Raw genomic sequence first — 22,535 nt, 5'->3', positions numbered from 1 at the left:
TCTACGTGGAAGAAAAGACTTTTTTTCCAAAGCATGAATTTCTAATACTACTGCTAGTGATTACACTGAATACTGCTCTGGTCATTGTGTGTAGCTGGGTTTGGATACAAGTGCAATATAATCTGCACCCTGATAGAAGGTAGATAAAAGTTATAAGCAGGTCCTGGGAACACATAAAGGAATTGCTTTTTTTTTTTTTTTTTTTTTACCAGAGACTAGAAAAGCCAGTATGGAACAATACACATGATTACAGCTGCTTCTGCCAATTGCCTTCTCAAAGGCAATCAGCAAAACTGAAGTGGGCTGCAGGCTGTGTGCAGTTACCTGGGCAGAGCCTGGTGCTTTTCTCAGATGCCCGTTACAGAGAGAGGAGGCTGAAACAAAGCACCTCTTGGCAGAGGGAAGGTCAATGCTTCAGCAAAGACTGCATGTCAAATCAGTGTGGAATTCAGAACTACAGTTTGGGGTGAAGTTTTGTGCCAAAGAAAAATTCTTGAAAGTTCCTCCTTTTACCATTCCCCAAATAAATTGGGAATGAAGTGGTTTCATTTGTCAGGACTTATTTGGTCCCAGGGCTGGTCCCTATTCTGTGATTCTATAACTCTATTTTTGGGAGAGGCTGTAGGTTGCTGTAAGACCTATGATTATTCTGCAGGAGAAGTGGAAATGCTGTTAGCCCAGGGCTGCCCTCGATCTTGGGATTTGGGGTTTCTGTGCTTCCCTGAGGGGAGGCCAAGCTCTAGCAAGGCTTTCAGTATTTAAGTTTGAAAGGCAAGTATATTTTGGGAGTGCAGCTCAGGTGGGAACTCCTGTGGTTTCCAGGTTTTCTGCTGAACAGCTACAACTCAGAGATGAGTGGGAGGCAGCAGGGAAGCTGCAGAAGTGATGATGGCCCCGTGCAGACCTGCATGGCTGTGGCAGAGCCTGAGAGGCTGCATTTCCTCACCTGCACAGGTGAGCAGGGAGAAAGTTAGGAAATGTTTGACCAGCTCCTAAGAACAGTTTCTTCAGAGACATTGGTATTAAAATTCTGGTGTTTATGGTTCCAGTGATACCTCTTGTTCCAAGGCATGGAAAAGTCTCTGTGCAAGCTTTTAGGTTGAAATGCAATTAAAGAAAAAACAGCAAAAGGAGGGATGGGGAAAGGATAAAGGAGGAAGATGATAAGTGCAGCTCTTTCTGCAACCCCAGTAAGGACAGCTGAGTATGAGAGCTGCTTGTAGTAAGAATAACAAGTGCTGGCTGGGACTAATGAGACAGGCACTGCTACACTGGCTCTCTGTCTGGACTTCCCAATGGACTTCCCATTCCAGCACACAGGGACTGTCCAGGGAGTGCCCCTGGGCCTTTCAAGGTGGATTTTTCTTCTGTTGCAGGTGTGCACTTCATGTTCACCCTAAAGCCTGTTGCCTGCACTGCTTTCTAAGGAGTCATAGGTGTGCTTTTGAAGCATCCACCTGCAGCCCCGTGTTGAGGTGTTTGGAGCTCATAATGTTTTTTTTGCCATTTGGGAAGGTCTCAGAAAGGAGCCTTCTGTTATTTTCTAATAACCTTTTTCCTGTGTTCTGTATTTCTGCTGTAACTCTGGACAGGCTGAATCAGTGCCCTGCCAGGGAACTGAGACTGCCACTGATGAGCTGTTAACCACCTAGGTCACCCTCACTGCTCTGGGACTGGACACAGGGGAGGAGTGTTGGGCCAGGACAGACTGCAGGTGACTCTGGAAAAGGAGTTTCATCCCACAAAATACTGCGAGGTTGATGGGCAGGACTCACCCTGGCAAGCTAATGCCAAGAGGGTGTGCACATGTTTGTGGTGCATAAACACATAAACAGCCTGGGGATGGGGTCTGTGTGACCAGAGCTGGGCTGGAGTGAGATTTGCAAATTACAAAATGTAATGCTCCTTTCTGAGTTTCACAGAGGAAATGTGGTGGGGATTTGCTTAGGTTATCTTCAAACATCTTCCCCAGCTTTTAAAATTATGTGGTTTTATTTGAATTTTATGCAGGTTTAAACGTGATGTTGTGCATAATTCAAAAATTCACATGTCCTGGTCTGTTCTTTAAACAGCACAGTGCTCATGCAAATTTATTTTCCCCTTGAAGTCTGGTAGGAGCACTGTTATGATAATTAGGTGGGTTTAGGTTTTTTCCTTTTTTTTTTTTTTCTTTTTTTTTTTTTTTTTTTTTTTTTTTTTTGTTATATCCACAAGCCTCAAATTTACATGTTACTTATTGCATCTTTGTCATCTCTGTCATGGAGAAAAGGATAATTCTGTCAGAGAGAGTCTATAAAGGAGGGTGAGAGACATATATTCGAGTAGTAGACACAGAGAGAATTTAATTTTCATTATTTTACAGGATGTAAATTATACAAAATAAGGGTGCCTGCAATTATTCAAAATTTTGGCTAAGGCCTGAAATAATTTTAATGTACTCAGCACAGATGGAAAATTAAGGCTTGTTCCTGCTGCTTTTGAAGTTAATGGATATTTTGTGATTGATTTTTAATGAGGGTAGGACCCAAACTATAGTTATTAAATTGTAAGCCCTGTGTTGCCTGGTGACAATCAGAAAACCTGCATTTGCCTAGCAGAGCAATTAGTCTTGGTGAAAATGAAAAAGCACACCCCAAAACTTTCTGTGTAGAGTAAGATCAGCTCAGCACACACAAGACTGAAAATGTAAATGCTCATCACACAAAAATGGTTGCTCATCTTAATGACTTCAGTATCTCCTGAATCCAAAGAATGCATAAATTAGAGCACCTTACTCCAGTACTTCTAGTGTAAAAGGAACAGTAAATGAAAGATTAAAGGCATCCTAAAACAGCTGGCAAGGACATCAGCCTGAATGAGAGTGATGGTACCTCATGGCTGCTGTAAACCTTTTACTCTCCAGAGTGCAGGACTCTTGAGGTGTACAGCTGTGAATGATGTAGAACTTTGTAGCATTTACTCTTTGTTTTTGTCTTTTTTAAAAAAAAATTGTTTTGTTTTTATTTTATTAAGGGGAGTTCCCATTTGCTCTGTTATGCACACTGAAAGGAGTTATCCAAATGAGTACCAGAAGTGTGCAAACCTGACACATTGTTTTCATTCTTTCCCCCATGTGTAGCTCTAGTTCAATGAAATAAATCACCCTAAATATTTTTTCTTCATTAGTGAATTAGTTTTTCAGCTGTTTGTAGCCTTGCAGCTGCCTCCTTACGTGTTATTAAACCAAACTTCAAATATTTCACTCTTTCCTATTAAATTAGTCCTTTTGCTGTTCTCATGACTCATTTCTGTTCCTATGGGAATTGCACATCTTGGATCCTGTTTGGAGCCAAGTGGTTGTTCACCCTGGTGTAACTACCTAATGTGTCTGGTTTGTGCCATAGCTATCATTTCAGTCTTTAAATGCCTCACAAATGCAGGAAGAACTACAACAAACACTCTGCATCTCTCTGTTCTGGTTATGAGGTCTCTAGAGGATTTTACAGCTATATCTTTTTGCTGGAATGACTCTGAGCCCAGAAAAAGATGAATTTTTTTTGTGCAAAGAAATCTTGGGTTTGTGTTGGGTTTGATCACATCTCTGAGTGAGTCTCCAGGGGCCAGCAGACATCAGCACCTTTTCAGCACTGACAAATCTCATTCTCTGAGACAGCTTGCAGTTTTCTTGCTTCCCCTGAGTCAAGAGTCAGCTTGTGGTACACCCGTGTCAGACTCTGAAATCAGGTGTGGGAAGCCTCAGCTTGTTCTGGGGGTGGACAGAGTGGTGGTGGCAGGCTACTGGGGTTGCTCAATCTGTGGGAAGCTGTTTCCAGACTTCAGTTTCATTCCTTGGTGTAGTGAATTAGTACTTAACACTGGTGCTGGGCCACATGTGCCTGGGTGGGGCACAGCTCCTCGGTGGCCACAGCCAGGGGGAAGAGATTTGCCACTCACTTCCTTTCCTCTTCCCACGGGGAGAAGCAGCAATACACTGAGAGAAAACCAAAGGCGTGGACACCTCTGATGGCAGCCAAGTGACACTCACTAGAAAATGTGGACATCTCTCTTACAGGATTTCAGGCACCTGGGGCCTTTCTGAAATTTGCAAAAGCAGAAAGCTGGGAGCCTGAAGCACCATCAGATTTAAACATGGAAAGATTTATTCCTTATGGCTGTGATACGGGAGAACTCTTGTTCTTGATTTAAAGCATGTGCTTAGATTTAAGCATGTGTTTGAGCTTTTTATTGGCTTTAACCCTGTTAGCTCACCAAGTCACAGATCATACATCTGTAGAATTTTTTGACACGACAGAGTGAGCCCAGACATTAATGTCAGAGTTTCCAGGACTTCATTAACAGTTTAAATGTATTATTTAGGATTCCAGTAAAACCACTGTTACTTTGAATGAGTTAAAAAAGATGTAACTTTAATAGAAATGCTGTTTCTTAAATAAAACATTTATTCTGTAGTTTATAAATTACATACACAAATGATGAAAAGCTTAAGATATTTGCAGCACAGATAGGCAATCTATTGAATGAATTTTAAAATTTTGTTTTGTAGAATAGATCAAAGCTCAAGCATTTCACCAAAAGAAGCAACTGATCAATTTAACAGCTTAAATGAGGTAAGCATAACCAAAAGTTGAAATATGATGTTATGAATTTGGAATAGATGTTTTGGATTTTTGTTAATTTCAAGATCTTGGAATAATATAATTACTTAATAATCCTATATTAACTTTTTAATGAATGATTGTAGTCATATTTTTGAAGAAAAGCTTAAAAGTGTGATATGAGACTGTTAAAATAGTTTAAAAGCTAGAAGCAAGAGATTTAAATTTTTTTTTAAGCCAACTTTAAGTTGCTTTTTGTTTATGCTCTGAAGAGAATCAAACACTCAATATTGACTGAGTGAAGTGACATCTTTCAAGAAGGTTTGATTTTTTTCCTCGTATTATGGCTCAAAAGAGTTCATCTGTTAAATATGAACCATTTATATGTTATATATAATATGTTTATATTATATGTTTATATGTATCATATATTTATATGTTATATGTCATATAAATATGAACCATAAATATGCTTTGTTTAAAAACAAGGAGTTCTCAAGGTTGCTACATCCTGCTACATCTTCAGTGGAGTCTGAAAGGTGCCCTGGTTGTAAGATGGAAGGAGGGGAGAGCTGAAGAGGGGAAGCAATGAAAGCCAAATAACACCAGTGGCACTTGAAACAAGCTGCTTTCCCAGGGATTGTGCCAAAAGCACAAAAAGTTGTTGGTGTGATCATGTCACACGAACAATGGATGAGCCTGGGCGAGGTCCTTACGGCCAGCAATATCCTGGGAGGGGCAGGGGGGTAAAGCCAAGCTTTGCAGTTATACAAAGTGGGAAACCCTATAAAGCATCTCCCCACAGCTGGAGACTCTGCGCCCCAGCACAGAGTCCACTCTCACTGCAGGGACAGTGGAGGACACGGGACTTACACAGGGAGCTGTTGGGTTTTTTAGTGTAGGCCGAGACAACACAGCAGAAGCAGTGGGAGAAGAGAGCTGGGTGAAGAGAAGCCCATTCCTGAAAAACTCTGGGAAAGAAGGCTTTGTTTCCATAATGAGCCACAGAACATCTATGTCTATTAATAGACTTTCATTTGGGGAAGACCACAATGTGTCCTTTTAAAGGAACTCAGACCTAATCTTCTCCTTGCAGTGAATTGTTTCTTCTGCATTTTGTGTCACTGTTGTGCAGCTCACTGTAGAAAATCTCAATGCTGATGAGCAGGGCACATTCAGTGACAATACAAGGGAGTACACTCAGCCTCTGTAGAGCCACCTCAGGCCCTGGGCGAAATCATTAAGTTATTGTTTCTTTTGAGAAGCCCCAGTGCAAATATTCACTGAAGCTTCCACTTGAAAGCTTCCATTTAAAATCCTTTCAAAGGATTCCTTAAAGGCTAAGAAAAAATATTGTAATAAATCAGTGTAAAATATTAAAACCAATGATTAGCTTAGAAATTAAAATAAATTTTTTAGTAACCAATGAGGAATAAGCAAGGGTGCTTTCCTTTGCAAAATCTTAGATTTTTTTGTGTCTCAGGTCTATTGCAAACCTGTGCCATAAGAAAAATTCTCTTTCTGGAGTAGAGAAAATGGTGTCTCTCTTCACTGCTCACCCGTGGCATTATGCAGACCCAGGGCATATCTTGTTCTATCTTATTGTTGCTTGTTTGTTCCCCATAAAGGAAGTTCTGAATTAAAAATGTCATATGCCTCAAGGCACAAATATTGCCTTAACAGATACTGCAGAGATTTATTTATGTTCCCATAAAATGTGCCTATCTTATTTTAACCTGAACTCTCAGCTTAAAAAGCTGTTCCAGTGTGACATATAAAAGCATTAATTTCCTTAGAGTGAAAAAATGGAACAGGTTGAAATTTGCTCAGTTTCTTTCCAATATGGATCACTTCAAAGGCTATTAAATGCTGAAAGCTTGGATTACTCTCCTTCTCGCCCCAGCCGATTTCCTAAATCCAGTAAATCCATCAATAAACTGGATATAATAGAATAGCTGCCTCCCTGCCTGGCAAGCACAGGAGCAGGCCCAGGGGCAGGCTGCAGGCATCCTTTTCAATCAGAGCACCGTGTGGGGGTCAGAGTGGTATCAGTTTATGCAGGTAGCACCAAGCCTGGGCAATGCTCCTCACCCCTCAGTCTGCCTCCTGACTGAGTCTGAGCAGAGCTCATGGCTGGGGCACGCCTGGGTCCTTTCCCTTTCCCTCAGTTCTTAAATTTATCAAGCTTTTGGATGTCCACAAGAATGAAACAAAGGATGCTGATAATAGTAATGCTTTATGGGAGAAAGAAATTCTTTCTCAGGGCAGGGGCTCTCATTTGTCACATTGTCTCCTGTCAGGCTATGGCCTCCTGGACATCCCACAGTGCTGATCCTGCTGGGCATGGCCCCGTGCCACGTCAGGGTGCTGCCTCTCAGTGCCACAGCGTTTTGGTGATGAACTGGGAGAATTTGCTCTTTCAGTGTCCCACTCTCCAGAGGGATTTAACAGTGTGTGGCATTCATCTAGATATAAGAGATTATCTGTCATCTCAGTAATTCCTTGCCCTAAGGCCTCCCCTCTTCATTTTCAATAATCACTGGTTGGAAGGAGTGATGGTCAGTGGGTCCAGGCTTAGCTGTTTGTAGAGAAGGTTTCTCTACTACAGGCTGAGCTTCCTCTGGGAGTGGGAGTCCTTTTGTACTGTGCTTTTTCCTGCAGACAAGGCTTTAACACTCCACTGACTGTGTTTTCTTAAAGTATTATCAAAAATAACAAATGGGTGAGAAGGACCACACTGTTTCTCTTCCTGCATTTCTCTGACTTCCTATAAATATCTTCATTTTATCATTATTTGTAATAATGTGCAATGCTGTTTCTCTAGTGGAATTGGCTTAGGTCAAGATATTTGAATTGTCAGTTGCTTTAAGAGGATATAAGAAGAGATAAGAAACTTTTGTCCAAGACAATTATAATTGCTTCTTTTTCAAACTTTCAGGGTACTCTCCTTAAGAGAAAACAATATGGTTGTTTTTCCAAGGCAATTTATGGATCCATTTTAGATATTAATATGTTCTTTCATTTGCATTATCATGGATCAGGAATTACTGCATCAGAAAAACTCATGTTAGGCACCAGAGTGAAGCTGGAATGAGCCCCAGATCTGAAGCATTTGAACTGAGAGCTTAGTTGATATAGAACACCATAGCTTAAATTACTTCCATTATACTGGATTTCTATATGGGGGCAATCTCAAATTGATGATGATGCCCACCATGGCCTAACTTTTCCCTCTGTGTGTTTCAGCTGTTTGCACTGGCTTCTAACTTGTTTAGCAACTTCCTTTGACCAGCCATGAGCAGAGGTGGGACAGGTCTGGCCATGGCAGAGCTGTGAGCAGCACGTGCCATGTGCACAGGCTGGTTCTCCCGCAGAGCAGATGTGCTGGCCTTTGCTCTAACTGTGTCTCCTGCCACGTTTCCTATTAATTTGTGGTGACAGTGCAGCGTGGCAGTGCTCTAACACTCTGCAGTGGTTTAGGAGTAAGATGGGCTTGGTGGTACACTCCAGATTCATCTCCCTGGTAACATCAAGGCAATCAAAGCTACTTAGTGTTTTTCTCAAATCCCTGTCAAGGGAACACTCATGAAAATAGATAAGGTATTTCTATTATTATTATTATTATTATTATTATATGATTTTCTTTTAGTGTTTTGGCAGTGGCTGGAAATTTGCCATCCACCCACCTTCCCCAGATGGGTGAAAAATATAATTTAGAGCAACTGAATATAAACCAGCTGGTGAATAACAGCATAAGCATTGCTGAAGTACAGTGTTTAACAATGTAGTCTGTGAGAATGCTTTTACACTGAACTTCCCATAAATATTAATGTGTCATAAGGAATAGTGATACAAAGTGAATGTATTTACTTGAAATGGGATCTTTCTTGTCAAATGCTTGAAGTAACAGTCCATGAAGGTTAAGTCCTTTTGTCAGACATTCACTTATGCTTTCCTTACTGGCACATTCTTATGGGTTGTCATCTGTGTTCTCCCTAATTTTCATCAGCTGTTCTCCTGGTAAGGTCCAGGCTGGGATCAGAGTCCTCACTGGTTTGTAACTGGTATAGTCATCTTTTGCTAGATGACATTAATGACTGTAAAATTCTGCCTGTGATAATTCCCAGCCACTCTGCTTGGGTTTAGTTGGGATGACAGACAGTGGCAAATGAGGACTTCCCAAAACAATGACATATATGTGATGCAAGTCAGCACCCTTCCCTTGACAAGGAAATGCACTGCCCCCTGAAAGCTTTTAGGGGCGAGAAGTGTTCCATAATTTTCCTGAATTCTATAAAAGGAATGAAAGGATAATGGCAGAAAGTCATCCCTGATCTTCTCAGACAACTGAGCTGATTTTTTTTTTTAACCAGAAATTATCTTCGGGGTTACAAAAGGGGTGCCTTACAACAAAAATAATTCAAAGATGTATTAAACTACTCGTTATGTAGGCGATGTATTGTCACACAAAGGAAATCAGACCAATAAATCAATTCATTTTTCATTAAACGAATCAATAAATTGGTTTCAGGTGTTTGACAGAGTGAGGAAAAGAGTTCTCAGGGTATAAATTTGAGGAATTCTTTTTTGCATCTCAATTATTTTCTTCAGAAAATGCCCTTCATAAATATGTATCACTTGAGTGACTTAATGTTATACGTACATTCTGCGTGTGCCAGCTGTGTGGTTATTAGGACAGCCTCTTGTGGTTTTGTGTTATGTTTTAAGATGTATTTCCCTCGAGATGGGGGAGCTGAATGCGTGGGGTGTGGGGAGTGACTCATTTTGCCCAGTCAGATGGTGATTAGGGCTTTCACAGCATTTCCATCACAGCGAGATGCTTGTGTCAGATCGTGCAGCTCAGTACTGCATGCAGCATTAAAAATTCCAATCTGAGCTGGACCACGCATGGCACAGAGGCTGGAAGTGATTAGGTCCCTGTCATTGATTTGCCTGCAGCCGGTGACAATGATGTGTTGATTTTACCTTTGCAGCGGATCACAAATGATCTGCTGCCCCATAGAACTGGCAGCAGCCCACATGAAAGCTGTGTCTACGTAATGAAGTATCTCTAAACCAGCCAATTAAAAAATCTCTCTCCCAGGAATCCCTCGAGTGATCGTGTTGTCAGTAACTCTTTGTTCACTGCTGCGTACTGCACTCACAGGCTGGAGAGGGAGATTTGATTTTTTATGAATGGTAAATGGGGAGGGACATAATGTCATCAGATTGTGATGTCAGCCCAATGAATGAAATACTTCCTTAATGTATTGCTTCAAGCCCAAGAAGAGGGACACCATCTCAGTTTGGCTTCCTGGAATAAATCGCCTTTTGCTGACAAAGTCATCTTTCCCACGTGCCATGAATAATCCATGTAAATTGGGACTTAAATAACCAGGAGTCAAGAAACTCATGGAATAGTGCACGTTTGTTCTCCCGGAGCTGGCGGTGGAACACCCCTTTGCAGGCGCTGCCCATGGGCTCCGGGTTGAAGAGCAATTGCTGATCCCTGTTGTTCTCTACCCAGCCCAATGTTCTGCTTTTGTCTGCAGAATTCTTTGTTGAAGCTGCAAGCCCTGGAAACTGATCTGTGCTCTGCGTTCCTGCCAGCCCAGGAGGAAACTCCCCAGCTGCCGGCACCCAAGGACACAGCCCCTTCTCCAGCCCAAAGCAGTGTGCAAGCTGATGGGGCCAGTTGTGGAGGTAAGCGAGCGTGCCATGATGTGTTCTCATTTGCAATTATAAAAAAGCCTTGTGACTTGCACTTTAAAATCAGGCTTGCAGCCCCCTGGGAAGCAGTGCAGAGCTAATGCAAAGCACCATTTCCTCCTGCAAATGCTGTGTAACGTAAAAAGGGGTGATACCTGTTAAAAGAATGGAAATTAACGGCTGTAACCTCCCGGTTTTCTGAGAGGGAATTTTCCTTCTCAGAGTGGTTTTAAGAATCCCAATTATTTTATTTTTAGTTTTAATCTGTTATTTCCCCCAAGTAAATTTACTCTCTTTACTTCCTATGTCTGTATTGTCTGAGATCACCTGCCATATCATGTAATTCTATTTTTGTCATTCTTTTTGTCAGAGCAATATCACTTCATTTCTCCTATTATTGATTTTAATTTAATGCATCAGCAGAGAGATAGCGAAGGTGAGTTTTACAGCATGTGGATTTTAATCATTCATGATCCTATATTATTATCACCCAGCTGGGCAAACTGTGGTGTGTTATCTCTCCCTCTTCCCTCAATAGAGAAATAAATAGCCCTAAGGCTCAGCACTGTTTTTGCAAATTCATGGCTTGTAGTCACAGGGCTGGCAGAGTCGTGATGCTCAATAGAAGAGGAGTCACTGCTCGTGAAAAATAGGTCAAAGGCAGTATGACTAATACATCTCACAGACAAGTGACATGAATACACAAATACCTAAGTCGTGCACCATGTATGGTTCAAATTAAGGCAGGTAGGTCAGTAATCCCTTTGCAATTTTTGTTTCATATCAGAAAAAAAATCTGGATTAAGAAGAACTTTTTTTAAGAGCTGCTTGCTCAGCATTTTTGGCAAGAAATAACTAAGTTATTTACAAAAAAAAATCACAAATTATAGTGTTCTACTTAAAAAATTACAAAGTTTGAGGTTGGCACTGAAAAAATCAAGGAACAATGCATGCAGAAATCAAATTATTATGAAGATGAAGGAATCTTAAAATGCTAGATGTTAGATGTCCTGGTTTTTTGGTTTTTTTTTTTTAAAGAGGATGTGTTAGTCCAGCCAGGCAAATACCTTAATAGCTCTTGGACATGGCTATGGAGCCTGGACTGGGGCTAACCTTGATGGGGATCTGAAGCAGAGACAGGTCTCATTTGTGTGCTGCACAGGAAAAGACATTCTGCAGCTCACCCAAAATCTGCACTGACTCCTTTCCTTTGTGTCAGGGTGGCGTTTTCCTCCTTTCCCAGTAGTTTGCTGCATTATTTTGCTCTGGTGGTTTCATAGTTCATTGTTAGGATGGTTTCTAATTGTTTCCCCTTAATTATTTTTTTGCTGTTTTGATTAGATTTTCTTTTTATTTATGCTGGTGGTGACCGCTGCTTCCAATCCCCTTTCTACTCCCATTTCTCCTCTGCAACCACATGGGGAAATATTGCATGATGTAGCATTTCTCTTGCACAGTTTCAGAGCATGCTCTGCCATTCCAGCAGTCCAAGCTCGTGCTTTAGTTAAAGCTTATCTATTTAATGGGTTTTAATGTGCCCTCATTCCTGTTAACATCTGCTTTGTGGTTTGTGGCATTTTTAGTAACTTGCCATTTTGCACAGACAGAACTGGTCCTAATTCTGTCTCTTAAATTACTACTGAAATCTCTTGATGCATTGAGCTGTCACATGGCACTACTGGCTATTTGAGCTCCACCTTGGCTGGAAGTCCAGGGATTTGTACCAGGCTGGGAAGACAGTTTCTAGAGCATGTGCCATATATGTTCCATCTTTAGTTATCAGCCTTTCCTCAGTGGATCGGGCAAAAAAAAACATGATCCTTTCATTCCCATGCCAGTCAACAAATTTTAGCATCATATGTATGAAGAATGAAGACTTAACAGTCTAGTAAGATGACAGGGTGCTTCAGGATGCCAATTTTAAGGGGATGAACAGTAACTTATCTCTGAGCAAAGTCAGTAATTTCCAGTTTACTTTTGAATATGTGAAAGCTGAATTAGAGTTGCCAAAGTGAGACTGTAAAGAGTTGTGATTGGTACCTAAGCTAGTTTTTTAAAGGGGCAATTACAGAAAAGTAGGGTGTAATTTCTGTAACTTTTGGATATGAGATTACATCACATAAGTGCCTGCAGCAGTGAGCAGCTGAACCTAACTACAGGAAGTTCTAAATGACTTTTAAATTAAAAAGTCCTGATAGAGGCATTCGCAGATGTAATGTGTTTAGGACTGAACACACTCCATCTGAATATTATTTTTTCTATACAAGAGATTTCTGTGTATTATTGTTTCACTTGAAGAATATCACAGACATAAATACAGGCCTGTACCATGGGACTTGTCATATGAAGTCCACCTGCTGAACCATGCTGCAGGTTATCAGACATTAGAATTTGGCTTTAATTCCTGTGGTGTTCTCCTGTCAGTGCTAAGCTGCATGGAGTAGATGGGATGGAAGAGATGCTAGGGGGCAAGTCACTTGCTTGGGTAGAGTTTTGGCAAAAATAGAGGCTAAAATTAGACAAGATAGATGCAGATAGGTAGAAGTTTGGTCAGTTCATGGGCTACTCTTAGGGTAATATTTAGTGTCTTGTTTAGGATATACACAGAACTGGAATCAGGATGATGGCCTCAAGTGTTAATTAAAAATGAGGTTGGTTAGAACTTGTCATCACCCTGAGATGTCCTACTATTTAGTAGTTGTGCCAGTGAAATGAATCAGTCTGAATTATTTGCTGACCACTCCTGACCATTCAGTAGTAATTTAATGCACTTCTAGTAGAGTTGGAACTAAACCCTTTTTGGGCCATAGCAAAGTTGTATGAGTATTCAAGCCTTGTGGAACTTGCTGTCAGAAGGCCAAGGAAATGAAAGTGCCCTGGCCTTTGGGAAATATTCCCAAATTATCAATCATGCAGGTTGTCTCCCTTTTGTTTGCTAGCAGAATAAAAGAACTTCCTTGAACTTTGTGTGTTTGGTTTTACACTGGAGCTGCACCAACCACTCCTTGTCCTGTGTATTTATCTTCCAGGAGTGCTTAGTCTTGAACATGTGCGTTTCTTCCATTTCTGAGTCTGGGCTGGGCCTATGAAATTGTCTGGTTGTTGATGTGAGGAGCAGCAAATATCTGTGAGCAAATGGTTCAGCAATGCTACAGGCTGTCTCCTGCAAGAAGGACATTTTTAGGTCCGCAGGAATTCAGAGTTCAAATGTTAGAAAGTTATTTCCTTCACCTATCAAACACAGACTGGCTGATCTTTTTATCACATCATTTTCCTTTCACAGTGAGGGCACTGCTACTTAACAACTTATTCCTTGTAATAACAGAACATGAAAAACTGTGCAATTGTTCTTAGTCAGCCTATTTCCCAGTGATTATGTGTTTCTTGAAGTTCAAAGATGTTGAAATTAAAGCAAGAGAAGCCAGGTTCTTCTCACAGACGATGCTACTCTTCAGAAAAAAAACCAACTCAGCAACAGATCAAAACCCAACCAAAGGTATTAATTTTTAAAAATTTTTACAGGGTAAGGAAAGAGTACTTTCCAAAAAGAGAGAACACTTGTTTGCAGAACACCAATGATTCTAGCCATTGTCACTGCCTGTTGTCAGTGTCCATGATTCCCCAGGACTGCTCACTCCTCTACCCCTGCTTCTCCCAGGTGCCTTCCTGGGGTCTCTCTGGGAAGATTTGAATCTCATACAAGGTTTAGGAGATTTGGGTGTTGCTCTGGTATCTTGGAGAGCTGAATTTGACCTACAGAATATGAAGTACTTAGAGGAAGGATGCAAGGTTAGAATTAATAATCAACTATATTGTCTCATTGTGAAAATGCTTAACATAATTTTAATTGATGATGCTAGTAAGAGTAGATGAGCTTGTAAGTACAAGAGTCGTGTAGCTTCTGCTTGACAGACTAAACCATGATTATACAATATACAATAGGATTTTTTTTTGTTGTTTGTAAAGCAAAAGCAGTTGGATAGTGTCTAATAAAATTATATTAAAGCCATTGTAATAGCTATTTTTTAGAGAAATATAGGGTTTTTTTTGAAGGGTGCCATTCAGACCTGCTTTTTCACCACTGTCATAGTGTAGCAATAGGGATTTGCAGTTTTGGTATTTGTTGGGAAGAGAGCATATAAAATGTACTACAAAGGTTCATTTCTAATCCTGAAAAAAATACTCACTCAGCATAGGAATGTGATGTCCCATGTGCAAAGCAGAAAATTGCAAGTGTAGGTAAAAGAACTTAGCTAAATCTGCCAGTTCTTCTGTGAGTAAACTCATATACAGTTGTTTTTCAGTGTAGTTTTAGACTTCCATTGAATAAAAAGATTCTGTGAAATGTATTAGAATGCATGACATATGGCAAATATAATACTGATTAGAATCGACACACATGCTGCCTAGAAATGCAAGGTAATGGATATGAATTAAAAAGCTGTATATATGAAGGGGTTTAGGAAAAAAAAGGTAATAATGTAGCTGGTGCAAAATATACTGTGGAAACTTCTGTAGGGGAATCTGAGTCAGAGTACAAACTTTGCTTTAGCAAAGCAAGAGAGAAAAAATTTTGGGCAAGAACTTTTATGAGATTACAGAGCATTAAATCCCAATCATCTGATATCAAAAATATCGATTAGGTTAGATCATCCTTATCCATTTCAACTACTGAGGGTGAGGAAGAAGATTCAGTATTGAATATTCCCTTCAGTGTACTCAGGTAGATACAGGAAGATTAACCCCTGATGTTCCCTAGGTAGGCCCTGTAATGTCCTGTTATTTTTCATGCTACCCAAAAACCAAACCACTGTGATGAGGTTCATCAATTCCTACTTTTTATGGCTTCACCATCACTATAAAACAAATTTTACCTTTTAAGGCACCAGTGGTGAGGTTTGCATTTACAGTCCAACACATTGTTAACACAGTGCCACAAACATAACTCCTCCAAGGAGCAGCCACTGCCCATGACCTTGAGGAAATAAATTGAATGCTCTTGGTGATGGTTGTTATTTTCATATCTTGTGTTCTTTGAGCCAAGGGTATGTTACTGTTACCCAACAAAATCCTGCAGGATGCTGCAAGCAGCCCTGGAGGTTCTTAGCACCAGGAAATATATTTCTGACCTTTCTTTCTCTTCACCAAGGGAGTAAATGATAAATAACAAAATTAAACTTATTGTGGGCACTCACCATCTTCTTCAGGAAAGTGGCTTTCAAAAGCAAACAGATCTATGAAAATACAAGTAATGCTTTTAGTCTGGGAAACTCTCCATCTTTACTTCATAGTTTATAAATACACCCATGCACCTCCTCCTGTGGAACTTGAAAAGGATTTATGTGAAGCCAGTGGCAGTACTGCTATTTTCTCATCCTCAGTGCTGTGTCCTCCCTGCATGCAACACTTTGCTGATCTGTTTGCTGTTCACTTTGAATACTTATGCTTGGAATACTTCTGTAAAGACAAATTTGTATTGACCTAGGTAGCTCAAGCCCATGTGAGTGACCCTCAGTCCCCACTGATTTATACTTTCTTTCTAGAGCCTGTGCCAGCCCACAGGGACTGGCAGAATGACATGGAGAGCAGCCCACAGGAACATCACTCCCTAGGGACCAGCCGACTGCTGTATCACATCACAGATGGAGACAATCCTCTCTTGTCACCACGCTGCTCTATCTTTAGCCAAAGCCAGAGATTTAATCTAGACACTGAGTCTGCCCCTTCTCCACCAAGTGCTCAACCTTTCATGATGTAAGAAAATCTATTTTAATTCTTATGTATTTTTAAGACTTTTTCTGCAATTCACAACCTTTGACTCTTCATGGCTTTTTTTCAGTTGTTGCTATGTCATAAAAAACAAATGTTTGTATTGTGGCATATTTTGAAATGAATAATTTGCAACACCAGAAATAGGAACTAGTGTTTCGTCAGTCATAACAGTGTAAAATATATTTTTGATGTCTTTGATAATTATAGTTAGCAAGGGAAGTTTTAAATATTAGAATGATGAGTGAACACAAGATAGAGAGGGCACTCCAGGTATCATACTAAAAAATTCAGCTGTAATTGAGCTGTAGCTTGAGTCACTGATGAGGGCTGACATAAAGCTCATGAACAGTGCATGTATGTAGTTTCCAGAAACCAAGCTGTGAGTTTCAGAGAGAAATCAAACTTTCTTAAAAGCTTATATACAGAGCTTTAGTTTCAGCTGCATATGGATAATAATCAGCTCTATTGACTCACAACTGTAAATAATCAGAAACGAAACTGTCTTCAAAATGATAATGTTTATTTCCAGTAATGAAAAACTCCCTGAGCTTACTTTTACAAATCATGTCACCACAGTCTCCTGTTATACGTGAAAGATTTATGAATAAAGGTGTGGGTGTTAAATGTAAATACTGGACCAGGCTTTTGCCTACCAGATTAATTTTTTAAAATATATTCAGAAATCCCAAGATTAATTAAAAAAAAAAAAAAAAAGAGAGAATGAAAGGCAGATGGTGAACCCATCAGAATACCCTAGGGGTGCCTTCAAGCAAAAGCAATTATTTTATGCTTACTTTGTAAAACTAAGCTGTCTCTATCCAGTGAAAGAATACAATAGCCATGACTTCTGAAACACTAAGTGTTAAGTGTGCCTGAAAATAAGACAGGGTCCATTATAGCCAGCTCTTAGATCCCACAACTCTGGTTTTGGGTTTTGCAGGCCAAGAAGTTCTTCTAGGTGTAGCTGTGAAGACTGCAAAGAACCACAGACAGTAACACAGCTTACCAAACATCTTCAGAGCCTCAAGAGAAAAATTAGGAAGTATGAAGAAAAGTTTGAGCAAGAAAAAAAATACCTGGTAAGACAATAATTGAAAAGGTAAGTACTCCAAGAGGGAGGCAAGGATCCCAGTGTATTTAAACTTACTCAAAACAATATGAGATAGCGTATTTCTGGTAAAATGAAATAGGAAAGACTTCAGTGAATAACTTTTCAGCATCTTTCAGTGTATGCAGTAGTTCTGAGCCTCTACATTTTCTTTGGATTACCTTTGTTGCAAAATATTCATCTTTGAGAAGTGTGAATCGGTGAAACACAGCTGGACAGGCTTGTGAAACAAAATGGTGCAAAAGGTGAAAAGCTACTTATTCACTTTGTAGGAGTCATTTGCCTGGAAACTTGTTCTGCTCTGCAGATCCCTTCATTCAGGCAGACTCCTGTGAACCTCCAAAGCCTGGGGCTCTGTAGAAGCTGATGGCAAAAATCAGAGAAATAAAACTTGAGGGGGTTGTTTGAGGTCAGTGGTGAGTGCTGTGCTGGGAATTGTGCAGTATAAGAATGCCAAAACATAGCTGATGCTAAGGAGGTGTACAACATGAGATAGGGAAGTTTGTGACATTTTATTTGTGTGACTAGTTTTGACTATATTCAAATTAAGCAAATGATTTATTACCTTTTAATCCCATTAATGGCCAAAACCTTAAACTTGTGCACTATTTGGCTCTGTGGTCATCATATGCTCCTAGGAGCACAATTTCATGCCTAAACAACCTTCACACTATGGCCAGAAAAGAAATTATTTCAGAAGCTTTATTTTGTAAAACTATTTTGCAATTTTATATATCTGAGTTTTGAAGATTCAGAGTAAATTCACTTTAATTTGCAGGCAATTTCTAAATGCAAAATAACCGCTGATCTATAAAGCCTTTGTTGTTTGTTTCTTTTGAAATCACTCTTGCACAGAATTTTTCATTTGATTAATTAAGCAGGTCAGTTGAAATTCTGAAAATGCTGTTTCCCAGGAGAATCCCTGTCTTAAATTAAGAGCTTATTCCTGCAAAGGACAGAGAGCTTCAGTTACCATCCTGGAAATCACTTAGGAACTTGACTAAAATTAGGTATTTGATCAATCCTTTTGAAGTCACTGAAGTTATTTATCCAATTAGTCGGAGACTGAAACATTCATTGCTGTGCTTTTTGGGATCAGAGACATAACACTCAGATCCTTGTGGCACTGTGTCACAATGGGGAGAGATAAGCCATGACAAATTAATGCCATGATCAAACCAGATGCTCTGCATGACTCTGATAGAGTGCAGTCAGAACTCCGGACGTTTTGTAGCACACTGGGGGTGGGGAGGGTTTTATCTGCTTGATCCTTTAACTATCAGTTCCTTCTCTTTCTTTACACTTTCCTTTGCATTCAGCCTTCTCACGGTGACAAGACTTCCAATCCTGAAGTTCTGAAGTGGATGAATGCTCTGGCCAAAGGTCGGAAGCAGCTCAAAGGTACATAATAGCATGTTGTGTCCCTTTGCTGCTGAAGCTTTTGGAAGTGGGAGTGTACCTGGAACACTTCAGAGGCAGTTTTCTAACCTCACTGCTCTGCTTATTTTTCACACTGTGTGGCAATAAGTCTCCCAATAGCAAGAAAGATACTATGTGATATGACTTGCCTTGATTCCTGAAAGCAGGGATGAAAGTGAGCCAGTTCAAGGCTAGAAAGGGAAGGGGAAAAGCCATCGTCTCTCCCTCATCACTACAAACATCCATGCAAAACGCAATGCCGTTCTGAGCGCTTTTATGAGGGCCTAAAACACAGAAGTTAGACGTTAGCTGTGCTGTAATAGCACAAATGTAGGTGCAGATGTTTCTTTAGGACTGAGGATACACATCTCTAAGGATTTCATTTATTTTGATCATAAAAACAGATCTTTCTTTGATAACAATTTGGCCTTGAGGGTCAGGTTTTGCCCTTGACTGTCTGCATACCACTCCATTAACGTCTGTGGCTGTATCAGATGCTTTCCCTTGGGGAGTCTGTAGCCAAGACTGATTGATTTTTTTTGAAGGTTATTTATAATTTATCAAAATCCCTTTTTTTTTTTTTTTTTTTCCCTGTTATAAATGGATTCTCACTACTAAATAAATTGTAGTATTATCTTTCATCTCTATTCTGGATATAGTTAATAAAGTAGATATAGAGGATGTGATTGTGGTAAATAAAGAATTAGAAACTTATCTTTCAGTAAATTTCTTCTGAAAATTCTCCCTTGAGTACTATCCTGTATGACTACTAGATGATGATGATGATTACTATTTCCCCTTGAACTCTGTTTTGCAAATCCAGGAAGGGCAAATGCAAAGAAATGGCCAATGTACATGGTTACTTTTCTGAAAATTGTGTCTCTGACTTAACCACTCAACCTCCTATCCAGAGGGTCTAGGTTTCATAGATCAGCCTCATCTTCACATCCCAAATGCCTCAATCCTTGATTTTTATTAACCTGAATAATGGCACTGCTTTTAAATGAAGCCAGATTAATGAAGTTCACATACCAAGTACAATTGAAATGGGAAACACTCAAATGTTGTTGTAGATCCTTCTTCAAGTTTGCAAGGCTTGTCTAGCTCTATGGGTTTACTAAAAATTACTGGTTTTCCCCACAAAGCTGGCCTATATCCTCAGACTGTCACAGCTAAAAAATTATGTTACTCTTTCTGCATGGATTTCAACAAATTTAACACAGTTGGAGACATCAATCTCCTGCCTTGCCCAAGGTCCTTCACCAGACAGGCGTATGCTTGGCACAAAATCTGGTTTTATGGGAGCTAATTCAGATTTTAATTCAATTTCCTTGTTGCTCTGTGCAGGTCCCTGGAGCTCCAGGGGCTTTGGCTTGGTGTCAAGTTAATAGAGTCACATGCTTTATCACATCCAGGCAGGCTGCTGACTGGGGAGCTTCTGTCTTCTGCTGGGTGCTCAGGTGCTCTTCTGCCAAGGGAAGTCATTTAAGAAAGTGGTTGTTTCTCCTTGTGAGGACCATTTGAGCAGCTGGGTTGGCATGGCAGGGTGGCCTCTGGAAGGGAGAGGACAGTTTATATTGCTCTAGGAAGCAAAAGATGGTACACATTAAAGTGAAGCAGAATTACTTTCCTACGTGCCTGTGGTATGCTAATAATTGTATGCAAGAAGTAGGAAAGTTTTGGTTTTTTTTTTTTTTCCTAGTAGTGTCAGAGGAAACTCCTTTGCAAATACTCCTAATTTATTTATTTGCCATGCAATTTGCCTTTCAGAGCTGAAACTCAGAATGTCAGAAGAGCAAAACTGTACCTCCACAGTGCCCCAGGGAAATGAGCACTGTGAAGGCAGTGGCACCTCTAAAGAGGCTGGCACACAGGAGGCCACAAGCATGGAACCAGCTCCCTCAGTGGAAGAAACCATGGACAGTGTGTTGAGACGACTAAAGGAGAAAAGACAACAATTCAACCTTCCTGAGACTATTAAGGTATTTAAGAAGCATGGCTGTTCCTTCAGAACTTTCTCACCTGAGGCAGATATTGGTGTGTGGCTGGCTCAGGGCATGCCAGGGTGTGCACATCCTCTGTCTGCTGGCAATGCAGTGCATTTTCTCTCTAGCGAGGTGGGAGCTCTAGTGCAGTTTCAGAAGTGACTGTTCTGAGAAGAATTGCTCAGGTGTAGAGGTACAGAAAGCTTTTGCCAGCAGTGCTAAGCATTTTTTGCTCAGAGATGCACATGTGAAACTGTTTGCCAGGCACTGCTGGAACCTGCTGACTTGAGGCTGTGTGCCCAGAACTGCATATCCTGGTGTACTGAGGATGGTGGCAGCACAAGCACCTTGAGTCCACAGAAACTGTGACTAAAAACATTCCTGAATGTATTTTGATGATGAAGATCCCTTCTCAGCTGAGAAATGCTGAAAGCCTCTGCAGGGTCAGTAACATGCAGTGAGGTGATAGGGACAGCACAACCACCCAGACTGCTTTGCTCTCCTGACCTTGTACGTTTGTGCTGATCCTGCCTCTTCCCTTCCATGTTCTCAATTACTCTTCTGAATGTAGGAGCAATATTGCATGGAACATGATTGCTTGGCTGGGAAATCAGTTTTTCTTTTAAAACTAGTACATATATTAAAATTTTGCTGTGCCTTCACATTCCTGGCACAATATAGGGTTCTCTAAAATTATACATACCACTAAAACCCCCACTTTTTCTGGGGGCTGTTTTTGCTGTCAGAGGATGCTGCTGTCCTGATGCTATTACAGCCAAGCAGGACAATAAATTCTGCCCGCAAAAGTACCTAAAATCTAAGTGTAGACAGTAACATTTAGATTTGGCTGGTGAATTAGAAAGGTGAAGTGGTGAGAGGGTGAAGAACTAAATGCTAAACTGTGTGAGAAGTAAGAAATTATTCTGGGTGGATTTCAGTAGCAGAGAGTACCCAGCAGAGATAATTTTTAATTTTTGTTTTGTTTCTATTCTTGGTTCTTAAACAACTAGTTGCTATATAAAAAACAGGACTGTGCATAACAATGCCATGCTTCTCAGATCTTGGGTGCTGCATACATGACTGAATTTTTAATTATTTCTTTTTATGTGCTACTTTTTTTAAAAAGAAAAATGAAATGGAAAAAGTGTTTCATAATCAGAAAACAAAACAAACAAAAAAAAAGGCAAAAAAATCATGCTATTCTGTACATAGCTCTAAATGCAGACTATATATAATATTTTCAGTCATTAATTTTTTTATTAATGAGGTGAGATTAGATGACACCAAAACAGATGTCTGTAATGAAATCCAGTCCAAAAAACTTTCTTATAAAAGAAAGAGTGGGAGTATCTGTCAAAATAATTTTAAAATATTTTTTGGACTTACCCTAATATTCTAAGAGACCCTTCTAAATTTAGGAAATGGCAGTGAGGGCTTGAAATATTTTCACAAACAAGGAAGTAATGTAAATTAAATGTTTGCACATGACTATATTTTCAAATTAAAAAAAATCTTATTAATTTTCTGTTTTCTTGCAGAGAGAATGTGTATTTTAAAAACTATCTGTTAGCAGAGGTGCTTGTTAATAGTTATCAAAACTGCTGGGGAACAGAGGCTTGAACAGGAATAACATGAAATCAAATTGATCTATTCCAAAATTATATATTTTAGTAGCTCCCTAAGCATAGCATTAAAAAAGATTGGATTTTGATTATGAGTCCTCCTGGACTTTAGAGGGAGAATGAAGTTTGTGGCACTGATGATGTGAAATGAATCAAGGATGTCTGTGGTAACAACAAAGATCAAAGGCTTCATTTCAGCTACAAACAACTTTGGTGTTACTGTAGATATATTTTACGTACAATATTTTGTTTTCTATATAACATTTAGATCCTGCACTAGAATCTGGGCTAGATTAATAGTAAACTAAGTAGCAGCTAAATGTTT

At 39.9% G+C, this 22,535-nt stretch overlaps 1 protein-coding gene across 1 annotated transcript in view; it reads left to right on the top strand.

The window, feature by feature from the left end:
- Positions 1–22,535, top strand: part of FAM13C (family with sequence similarity 13 member C) — a 115,021-nt gene that overhangs the window by 82,263 nt on the left and 10,223 nt on the right. The window contains exons 11-17 of the mRNA XM_053948764.1: positions 4,544–4,607; positions 10,148–10,298; positions 10,675–10,740; positions 15,848–16,058; positions 17,017–17,155; positions 18,504–18,585; positions 20,374–20,585. Coding sequence (XP_053804739.1) covers positions 4,544–4,607; positions 10,148–10,298; positions 10,675–10,740; positions 15,848–16,058; positions 17,017–17,155; positions 18,504–18,585; positions 20,374–20,585 — 925 coding nt within the window. The remainder of the gene's footprint in view (positions 1–4,543; positions 4,608–10,147; positions 10,299–10,674; positions 10,741–15,847; positions 16,059–17,016; positions 17,156–18,503; positions 18,586–20,373; positions 20,586–22,535) is intronic.

Source organism: Vidua chalybeata, chromosome 8, assembly GCF_026979565.1.
Source record: "Vidua chalybeata isolate OUT-0048 chromosome 8, bVidCha1 merged haplotype, whole genome shotgun sequence".
Lineage (NCBI taxonomy): Eukaryota > Metazoa > Chordata > Aves > Passeriformes > Viduidae > Vidua > Vidua chalybeata.
This window is presented reverse-complemented; position numbering and strand designations above follow the sequence as displayed.